General features: G+C 38.8%; 1 protein-coding gene across 2 annotated transcripts; it reads left to right on the top strand.

Annotated features, from left to right (window-relative positions):
* Nucleotides 1-321: 321 nt before the first annotated feature.
* On the top strand, nt 322-20,897 carry LOC121882919 (feline leukemia virus subgroup C receptor-related protein 2-like). 2 transcript variants are annotated; one of them, XM_042391437.1, is made up of 12 exons: nt 322-1,461; nt 4,748-4,889; nt 8,976-9,116; nt 10,357-10,424; nt 12,222-12,325; nt 13,358-13,468; nt 15,166-15,271; nt 16,022-16,133; nt 17,766-17,821; nt 18,875-19,028; nt 20,190-20,248; nt 20,330-20,897. In XM_042391437.1, exons 1-10 carry the CDS (start codon nt 874-876, stop codon nt 18,953-18,955), a joined length of 1,509 nt encoding a protein of 502 aa, XP_042247371.1. In that variant the 5' UTR covers nt 322-873; the 3' UTR covers nt 18,956-19,028; nt 20,190-20,248; nt 20,330-20,897. The 2 variants fall into 2 exon arrangements, with proteins under 2 accessions (XP_042247371.1, XP_042247370.1); XM_042391436.1 differs by having other exon boundaries at nt 20,190-20,897.
* The last annotated feature ends 498 nt before the right edge of the window (nt 20,898-21,395 follow it).

Genomic DNA, 21,395 nt, shown 5'->3' with positions numbered 1-21,395 from the left:
GTTGTAGTAGTTTACTGTAGGTATTCAATACAAAGCACAAAATAATAGTTCATAGCCTGCCCTGTGTGACTATATTTATACATTTTTATATTAATTCTTGAACACATCATTTGGCCATTCACCTCTTCTTTTGTTATGAGTTGACAAAATTAATTACTTGCTGTCTGTAATGTTTTAGACTAAGGAAGTAAAGTAGTAATAAACTATTAATAAGTATCGTTTCACAACTGAAGACACTTAATATGTTATAGAAGAGCTTGAACACTGTAACAATGAGAAATCTGTCTGTGCTTCAGGCTTTTCAGAAGGCACAAAGAACAGTTTAGGATGAGACTCCGCCCTTGAGCCTGAGGTGACCGAATCGTTTCAAGAACCCAAAGCGGTTTTAAGTCCGGGTGGAGGGTCACAGGCGCTCGTATACACGTGTTGCCACTCGGGAAACTCGACCTGAAAGGATCAAATACATTAATGAAATTATCTGTAACTTTATGTTGATTGAATTGTACAGTCAGCAGGCTTAAGTTCGACTACTAAACTAACCTCCACCAGGGGAGGAAATGAATTGAACGGACCCGAGAATCCCGCAAAAACTGAAAGCTGTAGAGCCTGTATCAAGTAGTTTATTAACTACTTAGATTAAGAGTCTGACGCGTTCAAATATATATTTTAAAAACTAAACTTCTTCTTGTTAAAAACATTAAGTTGTAGGCCTGTCTGTCGTTGACGTGCCACTTTCGGAAAGCGCTGAATGTTTAGTGTTGACCCAAGAAACAGGGAGAATTTCAGCCACTTTTTAAGTTTGAAGTGGTTTAACACGCAGTGGTCGAGTTCAAACTTTATACTCCATGAGTATATTGAAGAGACTAGTTTAATATGAGTGAGAAACAAGCGCTGGGAGACACAAAGCTAAACGAGGAACAAACTAAGGCGGATTTGGAGAAGCATGTCAAGCTGGAGGCGGATGACGCGGCGCAATGCGCCGAGGATCAGAGTCAGCTGGACGGTCATGAAACGCCGCAACCCACCCGTCTGTACAAACGGCGCTGGATGATTGTCCTGCTGTTCAGCTCATATTCACTATGCAACTCCTTCCAATGGATACAGTACGGCATCATCAACAACATCTTCATGAAATTCTACAACGTGGACACCTTCACCATAGACTGGATGTCTATGATCTACATGTTGACATACATTCCCTTCATCTTCCCGGTGACCTGGCTGCTGGACAAGAAGGGGCTCCGGGTCATCGCGATTGTGGCCACTGCGCTCAACTGTACAGGGACGTGGATCAAAGTGGCAAGCGTCAGAACCGACCTGTTCGCCGTTACCTTTCTAGGGCAGTTCTGCTGCTCGTTAGCGCAGGTCTTCATCCTCGGGATGCCCTCGAGAATCGCGTCAGTGTGGTTCGGTTCAAATGAGGTGTCCACCGCCTGCTCCATCGGAGTTTTCGGAAATCAGGTACGCTATGATGCAAAGGAGTCAAGTTAGATTTTCACTTACTTGATCACTGATTTAGTCTATATGTAACAGCTCCACTAACCACTGATGACTTGGACGTTCCCATGTACGATTGACACGTTTGCGTATTTACGCACGTTAGAGCGACTACAGTGACCCCCCTGTGGGTTGAAGCCACAAGAGAGAGAGAACGAATGGCAACAATACATAATGAGCCATCATGCAAGAAAAGACATGCATTTACAACAACAGCAACCACTGTGTATGTGCCTTTATGGAACCTTTGATACAGGAATGGTAGCCTTCAATAAATAACTTATAACAATGAGAGATAAAGACAAAACAATTTCTCTAATCATGTTATACTTTCATATTGTAAAACTCAGTAGAGAAACACATCTCTTCTCATAAATGAAACTACGTGAATTCAAAGACACATTCAAATACAGTAGTTTAGGCCTGTATTAACTGTTAACTTAAGTTTTTAAGGCTAACATGATTAGATTTTTGTAGCGATGACAGATCAAAGCTGTAAATAAAGTTATATGTCTCCAGTCATACAGCATAACACAGCTTTGAATGTTTGAGACAATTTATTACATGCTATAATATTAACATTACTTTTTGACATTACCCATGAAGATTGTTGTGTACTGTTGTGATCTTCACTTCACATAAACACCAAACACAATTCTTCACGTTATAACATTCATTGTACTTCTACAAAGATGTATCCACACACACACTAAAGAATAGTGTGCTGCTCCATTAGTAGCAGTGTGCTTAAAATCCACATAAACAGCCAAATAATCAGACAGGTGTGCAAAGATCAGCGTTGTGCTGCTGCTAATATAAGCTCACAAGCATCACAGTTAACACTTGAGTCACCTTCCCTCAACTCCAAGGAAAACCGCAAACTGGACTTTTGGATGCAGTTTCAATAAATAAGGACAAACAGCTGCAGACTGTTTGATAGACCTTTAAGGAACATGTTGCCTTTAACCAAACGTGTGTTTTGACATTTAACACCCCATTCAAACTTTCCTTGACAAACCCTCCTTCACACTTTTCCGACTGACACCTACCCACAGACAATATGCTCGGAGATATTGGAGGTCATGTTTTTAACACATGAGGCTTTTTTCTGTCATTTGTGTCTGACAAACAGACTTGATAATGGACTGGGCTAGATATCTGGCCTCAGTTATTTTACTGCATCCAAACGGACTGCCTTTATATGAGTACATTTCATCACATTGCACTCTTCAACAGTCTACAAGAAGGAATGTTAGTCCAAGCCTTATCTTAAAGATTACAGGCTGTATTGCAGTCTTCTCATTCTGCAAAGTCTGAGATAGCAGTTGGTATTGAGCTGTTTAAAATCTAAATTTTAAATATTCTCAGTCATTAACAGCACAGAGATCTGCAGGTGAACAATAACAAAGACTTTGAAACATTAACCTTTTGCAACAACACCCAAAATACTCCTCACATTCAAATGAGTTGGTCCTCAGTTAAAGTTCAACAGCGATATATGTCCATTTTTGTTTTTTGGGGTCATTTAAACATTAAAATAAGAGATAGTATAAGGTATGAGCCGGAAGTTGCTAGAATTGGAAAATTAATGTCACATGACAAGACTGAATGTAATGAATATGTGGACATGTGGTATAGAGGCTCAGTGCCATCACATGCAGTGAGTTGTGAATGGACTGAGGACGCTGGCCGGTGCCGTAACTACACAGGCAGTAGAAACATCAGCTCCAGCTGCGCTCTCTCTCTCTTTTTTCTACAACAAGCAGTTTGCATGCAGGACAGCAAGCTGTGAGGACACAAGCTCCAATATTTTAAGACCTCTCACGTTAGGTTAGGACGCTTTAGGTTGAAATGCCGCACAACAATACTCTGAAAGGCAACCATGCAAATTCTGGACTTGGCGGTGAAGAATGGCCGCAGTCCAAAGCTGCAAAGAACCTCGCTCCAGGCCTCGCCTCGCTGCAGTGGAGTCCAGGACCTTTGAGCAGAGCCATCTCTATTGGTTCCCGGTTAGATGTTGAGGCTTCACATGGCGACCGAGCAGAGCTGGTCCCGAAGGCTGAGACCAAACTTTACCATCGTCGCTGGGTCATGCTGTTTCTCTTCAGTGCTGTCTCAGCCAGCAATGCCTTCATGTGGCTCCAGTATGGCATTATTAGTAACATATTCATGCGTTTCTACAACATTGACTCTCTGGCCATCGACTGGCTGTCCATGATCTACCTGCTCACCTACATTCCACTTATTCTGCCTGTCTTGTGGCTCCTGGACAACAGGGGCATCCGAGAAGTCGTCCTTGTTGGTTCAGCCTTTAACTGCATTGGTGCCTGGATAAAAATTGGTAGCGCAGGTCCAGATCTGTTCCCAGTCACTTTTTTTGGGCAGTTTGTGTGCTCGGTGGCCACTGTGTTCGTACTTGGTATTCCCTCTTATCTTGCCTCAGTGTGGTTTGGAGAGACAGAAGTTTCTACTGCCTGCTCGATTGGAGTTCTTGGAAACCAGGTTTGGCCGATTATCTAACCAATCATCACTTGTGTAACAAGGTCCATATAGAGGCGTGAAATGTCTGACCGTTGTCTGTGGATTTTATAGTGCTGGACTGGATGCCAGAGTCACATAGGACTTCTAGTGTCTAATTGTGAGAGTCCTGAGAAAATTGTGTGAACTGTTCGCTGAAATCTTCTTGTCATACTTAGGCTATTTATCAGTTTAATCTAAAAACAATCTGTCTCGTCTCCTAACACAGATTACATTGAATTTCAAACTGATTTAGTAGTAAAAGGACATTAATGTGGTATATTTCATTGACCTGCACATCCAAGTTTCAGATTAGTGATATTGTAGCTGGACTTGTGAGAACTGAGTACAAACTTAAAATGAATTTATTTGGTTTTGCGCTGTTTTAAAGGTAAGTTGTGAGGCAACTGTGTCACCATAGAGTATAACATGTTAATAACATTGCTCCTATTCCATTTTAAAGACTGATTTTGTCTTAAAGTTACATTACAATAGCAAATCATAGCCAATAATGCATTATTAAATGACTAAATTATACAATAGTGTCAAAAACAAGCAATAATAGTTGTCTAGATGCACATGATTCAGAAAATCAGAGGCAGCAGTGGAATTAAAAGGAGAACTTTTCAGGTTTTAAGCTACTGTGATTCCATATTACTTTGTGTGTTCACTTCTGAACTGTCTTTCTCTATTCTTTGTTTAATTTGTCTTACATGTGTTCATTGCCTCACAGCTGGGTATTGCCATCGGGTTCCTCGTGCCTCCCATCCTGGTGCCTAATGTGGAAGACTTGGACGAGCTGGCTCACCACATCAGCGTTATGTTCTACATCACAGCAGGAGTGGCTACCTTACTCTTCATCCTTGTTGTGTTTGGTAAGATGAAGCTTTTAAAGTGTCAGTTCACACAATTCACAGAAAGGTCTCTCACTGTCTTTTAGTGGTGTCTAGCCAAGTGAATGGTAGTTTTTGTTTTATGTGCTCAAGTTTTGAGATGTGCATCTCTGAAACATCTCCTGCCAGACCAATACAATGGAAGTAAATTGAATTTGATTTGTGCTGCTCAAAGCACTTTTCAAATTTCATTGGGATAATTTGTTTGATAGAAAGTAGTTCCAGTGAACAATGATGCTATTAAAGTCTGTGGATTATTCAGAATTACCAGGACTTGTAATTTGTTGTTGTAAGGTTTTTCAAATCTAGTCTCTCAATGCTTTGAACAACTCGAAAGAAATAAGAGGCGGATATTTTAAGACACTCACAGTTAAAACTGAAACCTTCTGCATGGCTAGACACCATATGGGGTAATTGATAAATGTGTTTTTTGCGGTTTTGGCAAACCAACATTTAAATTCACAGAAAATGCAAATGAACTGAATGTAACAGAAACATTTGAAGTACTGCACTCTGTAACATGAGTCTTCGTGAATGGATAATGAAGTGAAATTGTCAATGAAACAGTCAAGTAAGTGAAATGAATCAAAGACTTCATTACTTAGCTACTGTGTTGCTTCAAACCTTTATACAGGCTCTATCTCACATTATTATTCTCAGATTTTTGATGTGTATTGTTGGGACCTTTTTCATTCAGGCCAATGGGATTTCCTTATTCAGTGGATGTGCTTGATGAAGGTTTTCATTTACAGCAGCGTTACTGTCTTGACAAGAAGCACCATTCAGTGGACAAGAAAAGTGCTGAGCTGCATGTTCCTACCAGCACAAAACCTTCCCTGAGGGGAGACCGCCGAAAAAGATACTGTTGTGGTATGAGTAAGGTCAGGAGAGATGTCACGGGAATGGGCACAAAAGTACAAAAGGGCTTTAGAAATAATGGCATCAACGGTATTGTTAAGTGAATGTTAGTTAAAGATATATTATAGATAGATAATTTATAGTCAGGACAGGACTTCACTTTTTCTCGTAGAAGGAAGTGGGAGGAAATGACACAAGAAACAGGATATGAAACGTTAGGAAAAATGCTTAGTAGTAGTCTACGTTTCTATCTGCTAACCCCTGCTACTGCATTTCAAACCATTCCCTTATATATTATATGAGTTTACATCTTTAGCCGCATGTTTAGCACCTCACATGTAGCACGTTTGTTTTTTTGTCTTTTTTTTTAGTGCAGATAAAATTAGAATCTGCTGTGTCATTTCAGGGGGAGGTAGATTAATAACAGAAGTGTTTAGTCAGTATATAGTGGCACACTATGTTGTGAGTGTGTAGCACTCTTCTATAGTGAGCACTAGTGAACACTGTGGTGGGTAACAAGTCTCATGAAAAAGCTGTTGTCCTGTAGGAGCAGGGGGAGGACGGGGGCTCTCGTAAGCACTCTGCATTCAGAGGCACAAAAGGATGCTTGTGAAGGCATTCCATAGTAGTACCATGCACAACATTCAGACTGATTAAACTGTCAGCGTTGTTAGCATTGACTGCAGTCCCATTGTTTATAGTACACCTTGAGATGCAAACGTCAGCTCACTGCTAATTTGACCAGCTGAATAGTGTGTTTTTTAATTCCACATGTTTTTTTTTTATTAGACTGTTTCTCCTTTATTTCAATGGTTCTTTGACCCCTTAGTTAGACATTTTGGGAAATATGTTAATTTGCTTATTCTCATATCAGTACGCTAAATAGGAAACTACATGCAGTGCCAGTTAGTGTACGCTAGCATAAAGACTGGAAGGGGAGAAAAAACAGCTTAGCCAGGCTGGTTGACCTGTCTCAACCAACAGATCACTGATTAAGCTGGCCATATATGATGATGATGATGATGATGATGATGATGATGATGATGATGATGATGACACTGATTGCATAACAGGCACAAATACTGTAGCTCAAGAGCATTGACATGACTGCAGCCAGTTAGCATACCCTAGCATAAAGACTGGAAGGGGGGAACAGCTAGCCTGGCTCTATACAAAGGTAACAAAATTCACCTACCAGACCCTGTTAAGGTCATCAATTAATATGTTATATTTCTTTTGTTTAATCTACACAAAAAACAAAATGAAAAAGGACAAGTTGTTTTATGGGGAGTTAATTGTGATGGGCTTTTTTTTGGCAGGGCACAGTTTTAGAAGTGCTGGTTGGGGGATTATTTTTATATCTTTGGCCAGAACCATGCAATCTGTTTCCCCCAGTTTCAAATCTTTATGCTAAGCTAACCACCTCCTGGGTAGTTTTAACTGAGTGCATTTCACAAAATGTCAAACTATTCCTTTAATTCAAAGTACTTGCAACACTCACCATAGTGTGCATGTCCATGAATTGTGAGCAGTACAATCAAAGAATGGTTTTTAAGGTAAAAGCACAAAGCTATTTTAAGATTCATCAGGACACATTTTTTTAGAGGACACACACACAACTTTTTCTCCACTTACATGTGACTGAGTAAGGTTTGCCTAACAACATGACTTATGCTGCTCTTGGTTACTCCTGCGAGATAATTCACACCAGTTGGCTGCAGTAGTTTCATGATATGACACATATACTCACACACACAGCACACCCTCACACATACATGCAAGATGCCATGTGTGAGGGTTGTCCTGCTGGCAGGGCCATCTGTAGCCCTGCAACAGGCTTGTGAGTCAGCAGGGCAGACAAAGTCCCAGGATTCAGAGATTTGCATAAACTGTGTGCAAAGAGAGGTGAGAGAAGAACTTTCCTGCCAAAAGAACCGATAACCACAGAGCTGGTCTGCATTAAGACATAATATGAGTGGCTCATCTGATTCGGTTGAATGAATTAGGGGAATCACCGGGGGTGTAAAGGGAAAGTTAGCATATGCAAACTGTTTTGTAAAATTTCCAGTGAGGCCTCTTGAATAAAACTTAACATTTCCTTTGAAAAACAATGAAAACACATACAGTAATATGCAGTTGAGATCATGTTATAATTTGAATAACTTGACTGTTGTAGAGCAGCTGTATCAAAGAGTAGGTGGGATTAGTGAGAATTAGTCATTGTACACAAACCCTCAGGTCAGATTCGCTGGGGGGGAAAACTGGCTCAGCTCCAAGAACTACAAAGACTGACATCTGTGTTTCTCCATGAGGCCTGAGGGCACACGCTCTCATCAGGAGAACAGCCGGCTGAGACGGGTCACATCACAGTTATCTTCCTAAAAGGTGACAGTCTGGGGGGTCAGAGACTGGCTGACTGTCCTTCAGCTTGAGAAATGCTCAGTGGAAGAATATGTGCATCGTGCGTGTTATGGAGGCGTGCTGATTGTATGTGTTTGGACCTGTCCAACTGTGTCGGTATGTGAATAGTGCTTAACACAAAACACAGAGCTGTGGCACAGATTCATGTCCTTCTCAGACTTGCAAGTGGACATTTAGTAGTTTACAGTCATGTTTGCTTGTGTAAAGTGGAGGAATTTTACAGTAAGTTTCTATTGTTTTAGCCACTGAAATCCCTAATATAGCCAATATCAACCTTAAATTTCCCCTTTAGTTTCAAAGTCCAAATAATTTTTGCCTACATTGAATCTATATTACCCTTATAGTGAGTTAAATGTACAGATCCAAGATGCAGTTTTCTTTCTGTTTGTGATGATGAACCTACCAAAGAGCTGAAGGCAGTTGCAGAGGTGAACAAAGCCTGAAAAATTGCCAAAAGGCAAACTGCCAGATGAAAACATTTAAATTAGAGTACATGTTAAATTATTCACTGTTTTTCATGATAAAATAAGACGTAGGATACATTTGACACTACACATGACATATTATTTTTCTTTGTTGGTGATAATGTTTGTTACATGTACCTTAAAGGATTTGCTTGGCGATTTTATATATTTTTCTTATTGTCAACAAATCTCATGTGCAGAGCCAAACCAACAATGACCTCACCCAATTAAAGCCACTTTAGTTGATATGTGTGAGTATGTTGTTCAGTTTCTGTTATCTGTGTTGACTGTGTTTGACATTGTTGTTGGTCTCTCCTCGTGTCAGTCTTCCAGGAACGTCCCAAACTTCCTCCGACTCAGGCCCAGGCCACAGCTCGTACCATCCCGCCGGAGCAGTACTCCTACACCGCCTCCATCCTCAGGCTGCTCCGCAACAAGCCCTTCATCCTCCTCATCATCACTTATGGTTGGCCATCACCATTCTCGGCAGTTAATTGTTATTAATTTTGTGGCCTAACACCAAAAAGTGTTTTAAAAAAAGGATCTAAACCTTTGACCTTTTTGGTGCAGTAACAATAATTAGATTTTTATTGTTGGCGTCTCTCACGATAACCAGTCCAACAGAAGGTCGTTAAAAAATTCATATGGTCTCCAACAGCTTTACACGTGGTCTGCCTTACATTCACCTGGATAATAACTGCTCACTCAGCAGGGAATCCATTAACTGATATCCATGAAAGCCTCCACACACCCTCCTTTTAAAGTGTAATGAGGTTTATCTTATCATTAAATTTAATAAAAATTCATGCAAGTCATTCAAATGCGCATGGAGATACGTGTGAGTGTTTCCTGGAGAGGTTCAAAGTTTGTTTATAGTCTTGACAATGTTTAACAAATGTGTGTGATCGATGAAATGAAATGACTGTGTGATATGAAACTTTTTTTTCTGTCAAGTTAGTCAAGTCAACCTATTCCCAACAGCTGTGAGCACTTTAAGAAAACACTGTAGCATTTCACCTAACTTGGAGTTAATGTGTCATTTCACTGACACTGACATTTCATTGACACTATGGATGTGACTATTATTAGTGTGTGTGTGTGTACGTGTCACTGTCTGTCTTTCTTTCTTCCTGCAAATGGTGTGTGGGCTACCAGATAAATATGCAGGGTTCAGCTGGTCACACAAAGTTTACCTGCGATCGTCGCCCTCTGTCCTACAGGCTGCAGCTCCACCTGTTCCTGCCAGTTTAACTGAGCTATAGCTGGTTCTTTCTTAGTGCTGATTCAAGTAACAGGCTCATATACAGTTTAATATGTACGAATAGAATAAAATAAGGATGTATGGTGATTGTTATTTTTACATTATACATCCTTACTAGATGTAATAATTTCCCCAAAAATGTGTTCATGATCATCTGTGTGTTTTATATCCAGCGTTTAATAGCTAGTGCTGACTTATCCTTTTATAGAAATCCTTGGTTCAGGACACCATTCTGTTTTGGAAACTAGCCTGATTAGGCTCATTAGACACAACTGAAAACTCAAAAACCTACGACTGCTCATATTCCAACATTTCACAATTCATCAATGTAAGGATTTTAGCTCAGTGCTTTTGTAACTTTGTGAGAAGTTTCCTGAAAGACATTCTTGTTCTGTGGTTTGTGGAGTGTAGACTTTGTTTCTCAGTCTTTTCCAATATTTCACAGGTTTGAACGTGGGTTGTTTCTACGCTGTTGGTACCCTGCTGAACCGCATGATCATCGACCATTACCCTGTAAGTCCTGTCCACCATGTCTGTATATGGATACATAAATTTACACAACATAGTTTTGTTTTGTTTTTTTTGTTTCCTCTGTATTGACCTCCAATAATTTCCATTATCCTTTATTAAACTCCCCCTAGTTGACATATTGATAGTTTATGAGATAGTTCAGGAGTATTATTTTTCATTAAAGCTCCACCTCGCAGTTTCACATCTTGGCAACTTCATTTTGACAAACAGGACATTCAATACCCAGAAATAATGTAATATGACATCAACAAATGGTGCTGTGGTAACAGATTTAACACGGGTAAATCCTGTTTTCTCTGAACACAGTGCTCATTCAGTTCTTATTAGAAGGTTTCAGTTCCTCATTTCCTGAGATGAAGTAATGTCCATATTAACACTAGAACGTCCAGCCAAGTGTCACAAGAAAGCGTATTATACACTCGCTGATCCACTGGAGGATATTGAGTCAGTGTCACGTTTTGCCTCACCTAGGCGTGTTTCCAACCACAAGTGGCACAGTTTTTTAAAAACTGTAACCATGATTGTTGTGGTTACTTTTGCCATGAGAACGAAGGTTGCCTTACTTTAAGGACGTGGTAACTTTAACCCATACCGTGTTTTGGGTGATCATTTTAACCCAAATCATGATATTTTTCCTTAAACTTAAGCAGACCTTAACCACAGCATTGTCACACCATAAAACATTATTAGTTTTTAACAGTGATTTGTAATCATTTTGGAAAGCACAGACAAATTATGTTGTCCTGCTGATTATTGCTGATAGAGGCTCCATATTAGAAAATGCTCCTAACTTACATGCTTGTACTTTTTACGCCTATGTGAGGCAAAAGATGACACTGACATAGTGGACCGGCAGGTGTATTACACACTTTGATGTGATCCTGGGTTGGATTGTCAGATAGGGCAAGTAGACTGAAACTGTGGGGTGATTTAGTGCTTTTCTCAATTTAAACCTGCAGTGCAGAACTTTTGTCTCCCCCTTCTGGCAATGAGAGTAAATAGTAGTTACCTCGATGTGACTCCTGTTCTTTGAGTACAAGCGTGAGCTGGTCCCTGTCGTCACTGTTGTGGCTGTAGAACGGTGGATAAATCGCTTGGGCATCACAATCTTCAAGAAATGACTCCTTTCACTATCAGAATTTGATCCTTTTGGTCTGACAACATTTGGAAAGTCTAGAAGAGCTGCACGATTAAATTATTTTATCCCTCAAGTAAGTGGAGGGCTAAACTGGAAGTTAGCCGGCTTTGTCGGTGGAAGTCTCTGGTGCGCATACTTTATGGGTGCAATTTAGCTCTGGCAAACCAATCATTGCTTGCTGATGTAAAATGCATCACTACTGGTGCGCCAGAGTGGGAATGTCGCCACAGACACCAGATTAAAAACTCTGGTGTATTGTGAAATACAACGAGATTTACCTGGCGGTGATAGGCTTAATCAGCATTGTGTGAACTCGTTTGGCGAGGGCTTGAATGTAATGGACGTTCATTTATATGTAAAAGTCCTGCAATCCAGCTTTAAGTATCACCTCAGGTTGCTGGCAAGATGTGTGCAAAGTTTTAATTTGAGCATCTTGCCAACTACACCTTTAAATTTAAGTGTCCATTTATAAAGAGGAAGGTTTATCTGACCTAAATTAATGTAGAATCTCTCTCAAACCTTAAATACCCCTGGTTGAAATTTAGCGACCAGTCTTTCCTGTTTCTGCTTTCTCTGTCTGCCTTGGTATGTAAGGCCATGAAGTCACTAACCTATATGTCCTGTCTTTCTTGACCGTTTAGGGAGAAGAGGTGAATGCTGGGAGGATAGGCCTTACCATTGTCATTGCGGGTATGGTTGGCTCCCTGATCTGTGGCCTTTGGTTGGACAAAACCAAAACTTACAAGTAAGACAAATGTCAAAAAAGAAAAGTACAAAAGAAGTCTGTTGTTGGGGGATCAAAGAGAAGCATAGAGAGGGAGTTAGAGTAAAAATTCAGGGAACAAAAAAGGGAACAAAATGGGAAATTAAACAAAAAATAATATTTTGTGACTGATCTTACAGATTGACAGATTTTATCCATCATTAAGCAGCCACACAAGATCTGTCATGTTCTGTTTATTGTCATTTCTCTTCTCAGCTCGCTGTAGATCTCGTTTATGTGTTGGCTGTTGGGGCTCTGTGTCTGTTTATCCAGGTGCTACGTGCTGTTCAAACGCTGAGCTCTGTGACTTTTTGCTCCTGCCTCCTGTCTGTGTAGTGACAGCAGTGTCACAGTGGGGGCTATAGTCCACCCCCTCTGTCTTATTTACAAGAGTTTTGTCCTGCAAATGGGGGAATGCGAGTGTGTTCGTGGCACACATGCATGCATTTTAACTGCTCTCTTTCATATTTTAATTACACTCTGATTGCCCTAAAATACCTTGCAGTTCATCTTTTAATTACCTATCCTATACTGCACTTTTAAAAGAGTTGTAAGATTTAAATTGATGTTTTTATTTCTTTAAACTCAGTTTTTTTTTTTATAGATTTATGTTGAATTTTGAAATGCTACCATTTATTCAAGATGTCAAGCAATAGTCTTATGGTCACTGTGGTCAATATTAATTACAAGATGTATGAAAAGATGTTTTTGTGACACAAGATTGTCATAAAAACACAATTTCAGCTTTCTGTTATGTCTGTAATATTAACACCTAACCTCTTGTAATCTTTGTACATTTAATCTATTAATCCATAGTCTAACTCTGCCAACATTAGACATTTTTTAAATCACAACTATCAGAAGAAGAAGCAACTATCATCTGTTACAGTGACTTCTGTATCCTGAGGAGTTTGTTCACACAAACTATTACAAAAAAATAGATGAAATTCAACAATACTCACAATTTATCATGATTTTCCACCTTAAACCTTTGTGATTGTTGTGTTTTTCCAGGCAGACTACCCTCGCAGTCTATTTCATGTCTCTGGTCGGGATGATCGTCTATGCTACTACGCTCAGTCTTGGATACCTCTGGGTGGTATTCATCACTGCTGGAGCTCTCGGGTATTCTTTCATTCTTTATTTTTAAACTATAAAATAATATGATCTAAAAATTATATCTAGATCAGTCAAAAACATATACAGTAGGGGCTAAAAATCTGAGACCACTTTCCCAAAGGATGCTCTCAGACTTTTGGACCCTGCTGTATATCTTCAGTAAGCGAGTGGGTGTGAACATTTCTTACACAGAAAAAAGTGGTTTATAAAAAAAAAAATCTGCATCAGCGAAGCAGACCTGCAGTAAACATTGCACAGCCTTCAAAAGTTCCTTTTTCATGGCTTTAGTTCTGTTATGTTAATTTCTCCAAGTACAATATTTGCATTTGTAACAATAATTTACAGACCTGTTGATTTAGCGGTCTAACTTTGACATGATAACCATGCAGCCGTGTACACTGATGACTGAAGGTACAGATTTGCTTTTGCACACACTGACCTAGTATGTAAACTCAGGATACTGTATATAGAGCAGAGGTCAAGCAGGCTTCCTGTATTCATGGCAATACAATAAAACAACATATGGACAGTGGCCACAGTCGTGTGGAATCATCTCAAACAGTTAATTTAAATTCATTTAATTTACTTTATTTCACCAGAACAATCCACTCACTATCACTTCTGCTTTCCAGGAAGTCCAGGGTACATACTGCATGTTTAAAACAAACCTAAAAATATATGTTAACTATATTTAGCTCGTTTAGCTCACAGTAGTACTTTTACATTGAGTTCAAACCTTTATGTGGCTGTTCATGTATCATTACACCTCTTCAGTGGCACAGATTGGTCTTCCAGATTCCACCCGTTGTGTGAAAATACACCTACATACAGTATTATAGCATACATGCACACACATGCATGCCAGATAGTGTACAACGCTCATGTGACTCAGGCTGAATTGCTAAATAACTCACATAAAGCTTCATTTGTTAATGGAGACAAATGAGCTCCATCTTGCTTCATGTTCCTGCTGGAATTCCTGGTATTTAGCCTTTTCTGCTGTGTAAAACTACTGTCCCAAGTATTTTTTATTTTTTTTTACAATATCTAAGAATTTATATTCTAAGAGTCAAGTGTTCTCAGATTATTCAGAGAGTATTTCTCTGCGTATCTTATTGGCAGTTTTCTAAACAAAACCTTCATGTGTAAAAGTGAAAGCGACAACATGCAAAGGCATCATATCCCCCGTGGTATGCTTTTTTAAATCAAGACACAAGCAGCGGAAGCATGCGCGTACATCGAAGAAATGTGTCTGGAAATACAGTATGTAGTGACTCAGGCTGATGTGTTGCCGCTGTTGCTGTGTAAAGACCTTCAGTTTCACTTGTTGTCACTTCAGTGGAAGCACAACATGAGGTGATGAGTGAGAAAAATGTCATTTGACTGCCTTCAAAGCCTGTTGTTCCTGAATAACCAGCATCATTAAGCCACAGTTGAGGGTGTTTGTCTTTATATCCTGAGAGGACACTGATGTTTAGTTGGTAGAAAGTCTGCACCCACACTCCAGATTGTAATATTGAAGTTTAGATCAAAATAAAGCACCAAGAGTTTTGTAATAGTAGCAGAAAAATCAGCTGTCATCAAAAATACATCCAAATTATTAGACTCTTTTCTTTTATGATGTTGAGAGCTGGGAATACCTTGTCACAATTGATGAACTTGTGATTCTATGAAATAAAAAAAAGTTAATGTTTTCTGTCCAGGTTTTTCATGACAGGCTACTTGCCGCTGGGGTTTGAGTATGCGGTTGAGCTGACGTACCCAGAGTCAGAGGGAACATCCTCCGGACTCCTCAACTGTTCAGCACAGGTAAAGCTTTATGACCTGCAGGGTCACACTAAACCTCATAGTGGAGCAAAGCCCAGTACAACAGTGAAGTAGATAGAATGAGAGCAAATGTTTGTGTTTTTACTGGTTGTACAGGAAAAGTGAGTCATTCACTTTGTTTTACCTGAATAATCCAGTCAGTATTAACACTTGTTTCCATGGAGACCCGAGTACAGCCATTAAGACAATGAATAACCTAAACAATAGTGTAATTAAAACAGTCTGCAGAGTCTGGCCAGTTATGTAGTAAAATCCAGATTTGACTTTGCACCTGAAAGCCTGCAGATTAGTTTGTTCCTTGTAGACCCAGGAGGTCATTTCACCAAATTTACAAGCTGCAATTTACAGCATGAGATAATTTCCTCACGCTCAATATGACATTTTCTTCTAATCAAAACAAACACTGTGCTTGCAACCCATGCATGAGCACGCCAGCATAAATGCCACCTTTTCTTGCAGTTTCTTGCTAATCACTTTTGTGAAACAGGCCTCATTGTAGCCGATTGCAGGTAGTGGCATCATAGTGCTGGATGCATTCCTTGCATGCAGCATTTTTGGCTGCAGTGATTTCCAGAAGATATTGATCCCACTTATTACAGGCCATCGCTTCTTGTAAGTCTTAGCTGAGTGATGAAAGTGAAGCTTTGAGAGTGAGGAGAAGCACATTTGTTTGGCTGCAGACACCAGCTTTATTCCTAACATGCATATGAACTGCATGTCCTGCATGCACAGGTGTTTGGCATTATATTCACCATCTGCCAGGGGAAGATCATCGACAACTTTGGAACTCTGGCAGGAAACATCTTCCTCTGTGTCTTTCTTCTAATCGGCACAATAGTAACAGGTAAGAGCTTTCTGACTGTGAAACGTATGCTACATGGAGTCATAACAAGATTTTATGTCACATATAGCAATGCACAAGAATTCTCTTGGTTCTGTTATGAGTTACTGATCTTGAGGGAAAATGTTAAATTCCAAGAATGTAGATGATGGTTACTGTGTAACTTGACTGTTTCAGGGTTGAATGTTAACCAGATATGATATTTTTAACATAATGACAAATTTTGTTGTTATTGTATCATATACTTAATGAAGAATTATGTCACTTCCCAGCAGGATGGCTGGTTGACCTTTGAAAGAGCTCAGGTTTAGAGTTCTGAGAAATTCTCAAATTTCCTCAAAAGGGTTAAATAAAAAAAAGTTCTGTGCCTGTTTTGAAATGAAGTTTGGGAAAAGGCAGTGTTTAACCACAGGCAGGCGATCTCTTGTTCCATCCTACGTCCTCCTCTCTGAGAAGTGAATGTTTTTCATTAAGAAATGCTTTAAGCAGAAGTTTCTAGAAAGACAGATCAGAGGGTGGAGCAGTAAACATTCAATTCAATTCAATTCAATTTGATTCAATTCAATTAAAAAACTTTATTTATCCCAGAGGGGCAATTCCTGAGGCAGGCATAGAAAAAAAGAGCATATAAACAAGACATATCAAGACAATACATGATAGACAAACAGTGACCAAATGGAGTCAAATGGTCAAATGTCCAACAGTAATAACAAATAATTTAAGAGTCTATTTTAGACATTTTGTTAAAACTGAGTAATGGAAAGTTTTGCATCACTCAGAAGGTTGCTGCACAGACATACTGACAGTCTTAAAGTGAGACTTCACACCTCTGTTTACTCCTGAGCCACTACAGAATCACTTAGCTCTTTTTTGCATGGCCCATTGAGAGGCTTATGAGAAATATATAACTTTTTAAAAATGCATTAGCCACTAAAGCAGTAAACCTTTAACACACTAGAACAACACTCCGACACTCTTTAATGAGACTGTTCTTCCCACAAAGGTCAACAGGCTGACTCACTGTTTTTTATATCTTACTCAGCAGACTTCTTGTTGTGGTCATTGTGCCAATAAGAGAACAGCTTTTAGGAAAACTACAACTGAACTCCCACTTCTTAGTTTGTGATTTACATTTTTGTGTGAAGCTGCTGAACTGCACGAAGTTGTTCTCAAAATGCATGAACAGAATTGTCTCTCTGTAATGTTTTCAGTTACAAAGGTTATAATTTCCTCTGAAGTTCATTGACCTGAAGTGGAAATTTAGGTTACTTATTAATTTGCAATCAAGATGTTTTTATAATTGTGCAAAGTTTGAAGATAAGTTAGACTGTGTGACTTGAGTTAGACATACTGTATTTTCTTCAGATTTACATCTGTTGCTTCACAGTCTGAGGAAATACTTAACAAAGTTTATTATACTTTAATAGAGTCTCTGTTATGATTACAACATATCCGTGCATAGGTGCCATCTACTGGATAGTCACCTGTATTACATCTTGGCAAGGCAGGCCTTTCAGGTTGACTCATAGCTGGGAAATGGGCTTAATTTTATTCTTTTGTGTCCTCATAATAGAAGAGTTTTATGTCATTATCTCATGCAGGCTTTATCTGTTCTGTCTCTTTATTCTCTCTCAGGATTAATCAAATCTGATCTGCGGAGACAAAAAGCAAACATGTTGGCCAAAGCAGCAGTAAGTAAAAGGATGTCATGCTTTGTTTGTTTGTTAGGGATGTACACTAGGGGAACAGCGGTGGTGGTGGTGTAACTTGGGATGTTTTAGTGTTTTGCCTTGTCATAAGTTTGCATGAGGGACATGTGGTCAAAGTCACATGTGAACCTTGTGCTGCTCCAGAAATAACTCCCTCTGTGCTCCTTATTATAGTTTTTCTCTCATCTCAGTTCGCCTGCATGCCTGTACCAATATTCCATAAAAATAGTAATATATTAATATGGCCCAATACTGCTACACTGTCTGTACTACATATGTTGCATTTTTTATCTTCTTCTGGTGTCTGCATGTTGCTAAAGAGAGCATACATATGTTATTTCAAAAATATTTCCATTTATTGAAGTAATTTCTTGAATGTTCTGAGGGTTTAAAATAATATAAGATATGCTTATATGTTAAAAACTATAGAACTAAAAAATATCTCAGGAGCTTGTTGAATTTGTCAGGATAGTAGCAACAGTGAGAGCTTCATCGCTGTGATGTCTTAACTCCTGTCCTAATTCTGTCTGAATACACTTCTTTCTGTTTCACCACCGTGTGACTAGCCAACTTTTGGCAGCATTGCTCTGAGTAGATGATTTGTGAAAGAACCTGAAAGAAATGTCTTTTAGATAAAAAAGCAAAGAGGGTATAACGAGACAGTTTACCTCAAACAAAAGCAATAAGATGAGGTGCAAAATTAAGAAACCATTTGAATGGGACACAAAAGCAACAGAGGCAATGCCCTAAAGAGGGGACAGGACTGTGGACAAAATCTGAAGAGTTGATACTGATGCCAGGGTGGGTCTCCAAACTCTGGTGATTGCTGATATCAAATTCATGTTATATTCAAAAATTTCTCAGTTATTTGAGAAGATTAAGCTCAACATCCCAACTTTTAGAACATTTTAAGTGATTTTATTTCACTTAAAAACACAAACAAGAACATCAGATTCTGTTGCAGCAACTTCACCATAGACTGGAGACTCATACCTGTATAAATGAATGAAAAGTGATCAGTAGCTATTGTTTTAGGCGGAGAGGCAGATGTCGGGACAAGACTACGGAGCCACGGCCTTAATCTCCGAGCCACAGACTTCTCCTTCTCAAGCCTGATCAATAAACCCTTTCTGCTTCAAAAAAAAAAAAAATCTCCTCAAATCTTAGCTCAACACACTGATGCACAAAGGTAGGAGCACCAGCAATCAGCACATACTGTCAATAATCACCCACACCTGCTTCACACTCAGTTACCCTTCACTGTTAAAAATGCCTGTTCTGTCACGCTCTCACTTCCTTAAAGATCACGCTCGATATTCACACAATCATGAAAATATGGAATTTTTTTCTTTCCTCACCAAACCCATTTCTGTGTGATTTTATCCAGTTACCTCACATTTTAAATGAACTTGGGTAATAATTAATCCCATCACAGCCAATTTTCCTGACGTAACATTTACAAGAGCCATATAGTAATAAATAAAACACATTCTCAAATGTCACATTTAATAGCAGTGTACCCGGATATTCTCTTAGATAATTATTTTATTGTTTGGATGTACAGTGATATACAGTGATAATTTTTAGATGAGTGTGCCTACTTTGATAAGGTACTTGTACTGTAAAAATACCATTAAAAACTAAGTGCAGGTAAGGTAATGTGATAACAGATCCATAGGCATATTGGGGCTATTATCAGTCATGTGTATATGCATGAATGCAGGTACAGTGGACTCAGGTAGATTGAAATTTTAATTTTAAATGGATAAAAATGCCATTTTTGCCCAACAATCTACAGTCAATAACCTAACGACAAAGTGAAAATATTTTTTGCAATATTTTTGCAAATTTTGTCTCTTTACTGTCTTTGAGTGGCCCAAGAAAACCCAGACGTAAACCCCACAGAACATCTGTGGAGAGACCTGAAGATGGCAGTTGGCAGTCTGCTGGGAAGACTTACCTGAGAAGACTCAAAGCTATAATTGCTGCCAAAGGGGCTTCTACAAAGCACTGAATTAAGGGTCTGATTACTTATATGAATGAGAGATTTCAGTTTTTGATTTTTAATAAATATTATCACTTTGTCATTATGGGTTATTGAGTGTAGATGGGCAAAAACTGGCAATACACAATAAAGTGTGTAAAAAGTGAAGGGGTCTGAATACTTTCTGAATCCACTGTATGTATGTGGCATTAGCACACTGACAGGAAGTAGAGTAGTGTGATGTTTCTGTTTTTGATGAGACCCTTTGAGCACAAAGCTCGACCGATCAACCCAGAAGAGACAAAGGACGACTTCTATGATGAATCCCTACATCTGCTGAATTAACGTGTCTGTTTTGATTGATAGGGACCCTCCGACTGCCAGACCGGGAGCCTGTCTGCACCTGCTGTCGTCAACGATGCCAGGTTTTAGACATACACATAGACTAAAAAAAAAAAAAAAAAAAAAAAACTTTGAAAATGACCATGATTTACTTGCTGTTACAGTGAAACGTGCAGTACTTGGAGAGAACAACAGAATCAGGACATTTTTAAACTCACCTCCCTTCTGAGAAGAGTTAGATGTACAATGTTGTATTAATTATTTATAAAGAAAGTTATTATGCTGATGATATTCTTACCGAGCCTAAAAAATCATTGTGCAGTCTCAGAGATATTTTTTTATATTTAAATGTGAATGAAATGCTCGCACTAAATCTGCAAAAAGACACATCTGTGAAACTTTTGTTTGTGCCCCTCGACAATTTTACCTGTTAGTATTTGTAAAGTGCATAGTTGATTATGTACAGTATATACAAAACATTTTCCAGAATGGATTTATACTGACTTTGTCAGCACATAAACATGTAAATACAGTATCCACATTTTTATGACTGATTTTAGTAGAAATTAAATAAATTAATTCATACAGGATATTAAAATGGTTTCTAATCCATGGCAGTCGGCAGTAAGGGAAGAAAAGGACAAATACTGATGATATAATTGTGTAATTGTATTTGTAACACTGTTCATGTTTACTTATTTAACATGAAATAAAACTATTTTATGAAGTTTATTTACGTTATTTTGTGTCATGCTTTACAATAAAGGATGATCTAAAACCAGAAAGCATTGTAGAAGCTTAAAACTCAACCCAGATGCACCACACCCAATACAAGTCAGAGATACTGCACATAATCATTGTACAGGAATTTGACACTGACATTTGTCTTTCTGTTATCATGGTACAGATGACACCGATTACACTGTGTTTCAGCAGGACAAATGAAGACATACACAGCAGTTTTATCTCTCTCCAGCACTCACAGCATGACACACTGATCAGAAGATTAGCTTACATGCAGGTTTTGGAGTTTTTGGAGTTACAGTAGTGCCCACAATACCAGCACCTTGACAGTTCAAATATGTGCCAAAGGTAAAAAGTGCATTTTTGTTTGCATCTTTGCTTTTCAGAACATTATATACTACAAGATTTTAAATCTGTGTCCTGACTTTTGAAAAAAAACAAAAACAAAAACTGTATATAAATAAATAGAAGATTACAAGTACCCTT

The sequence above is a fragment of the Thunnus maccoyii genome, chromosome 17 (assembly GCF_910596095.1).
Source record: "Thunnus maccoyii chromosome 17, fThuMac1.1, whole genome shotgun sequence".
In the NCBI taxonomy this organism is placed as follows: Eukaryota; Metazoa; Chordata; class Actinopteri; order Scombriformes; family Scombridae; genus Thunnus; species Thunnus maccoyii.
This window is presented reverse-complemented; position numbering and strand designations above follow the sequence as displayed.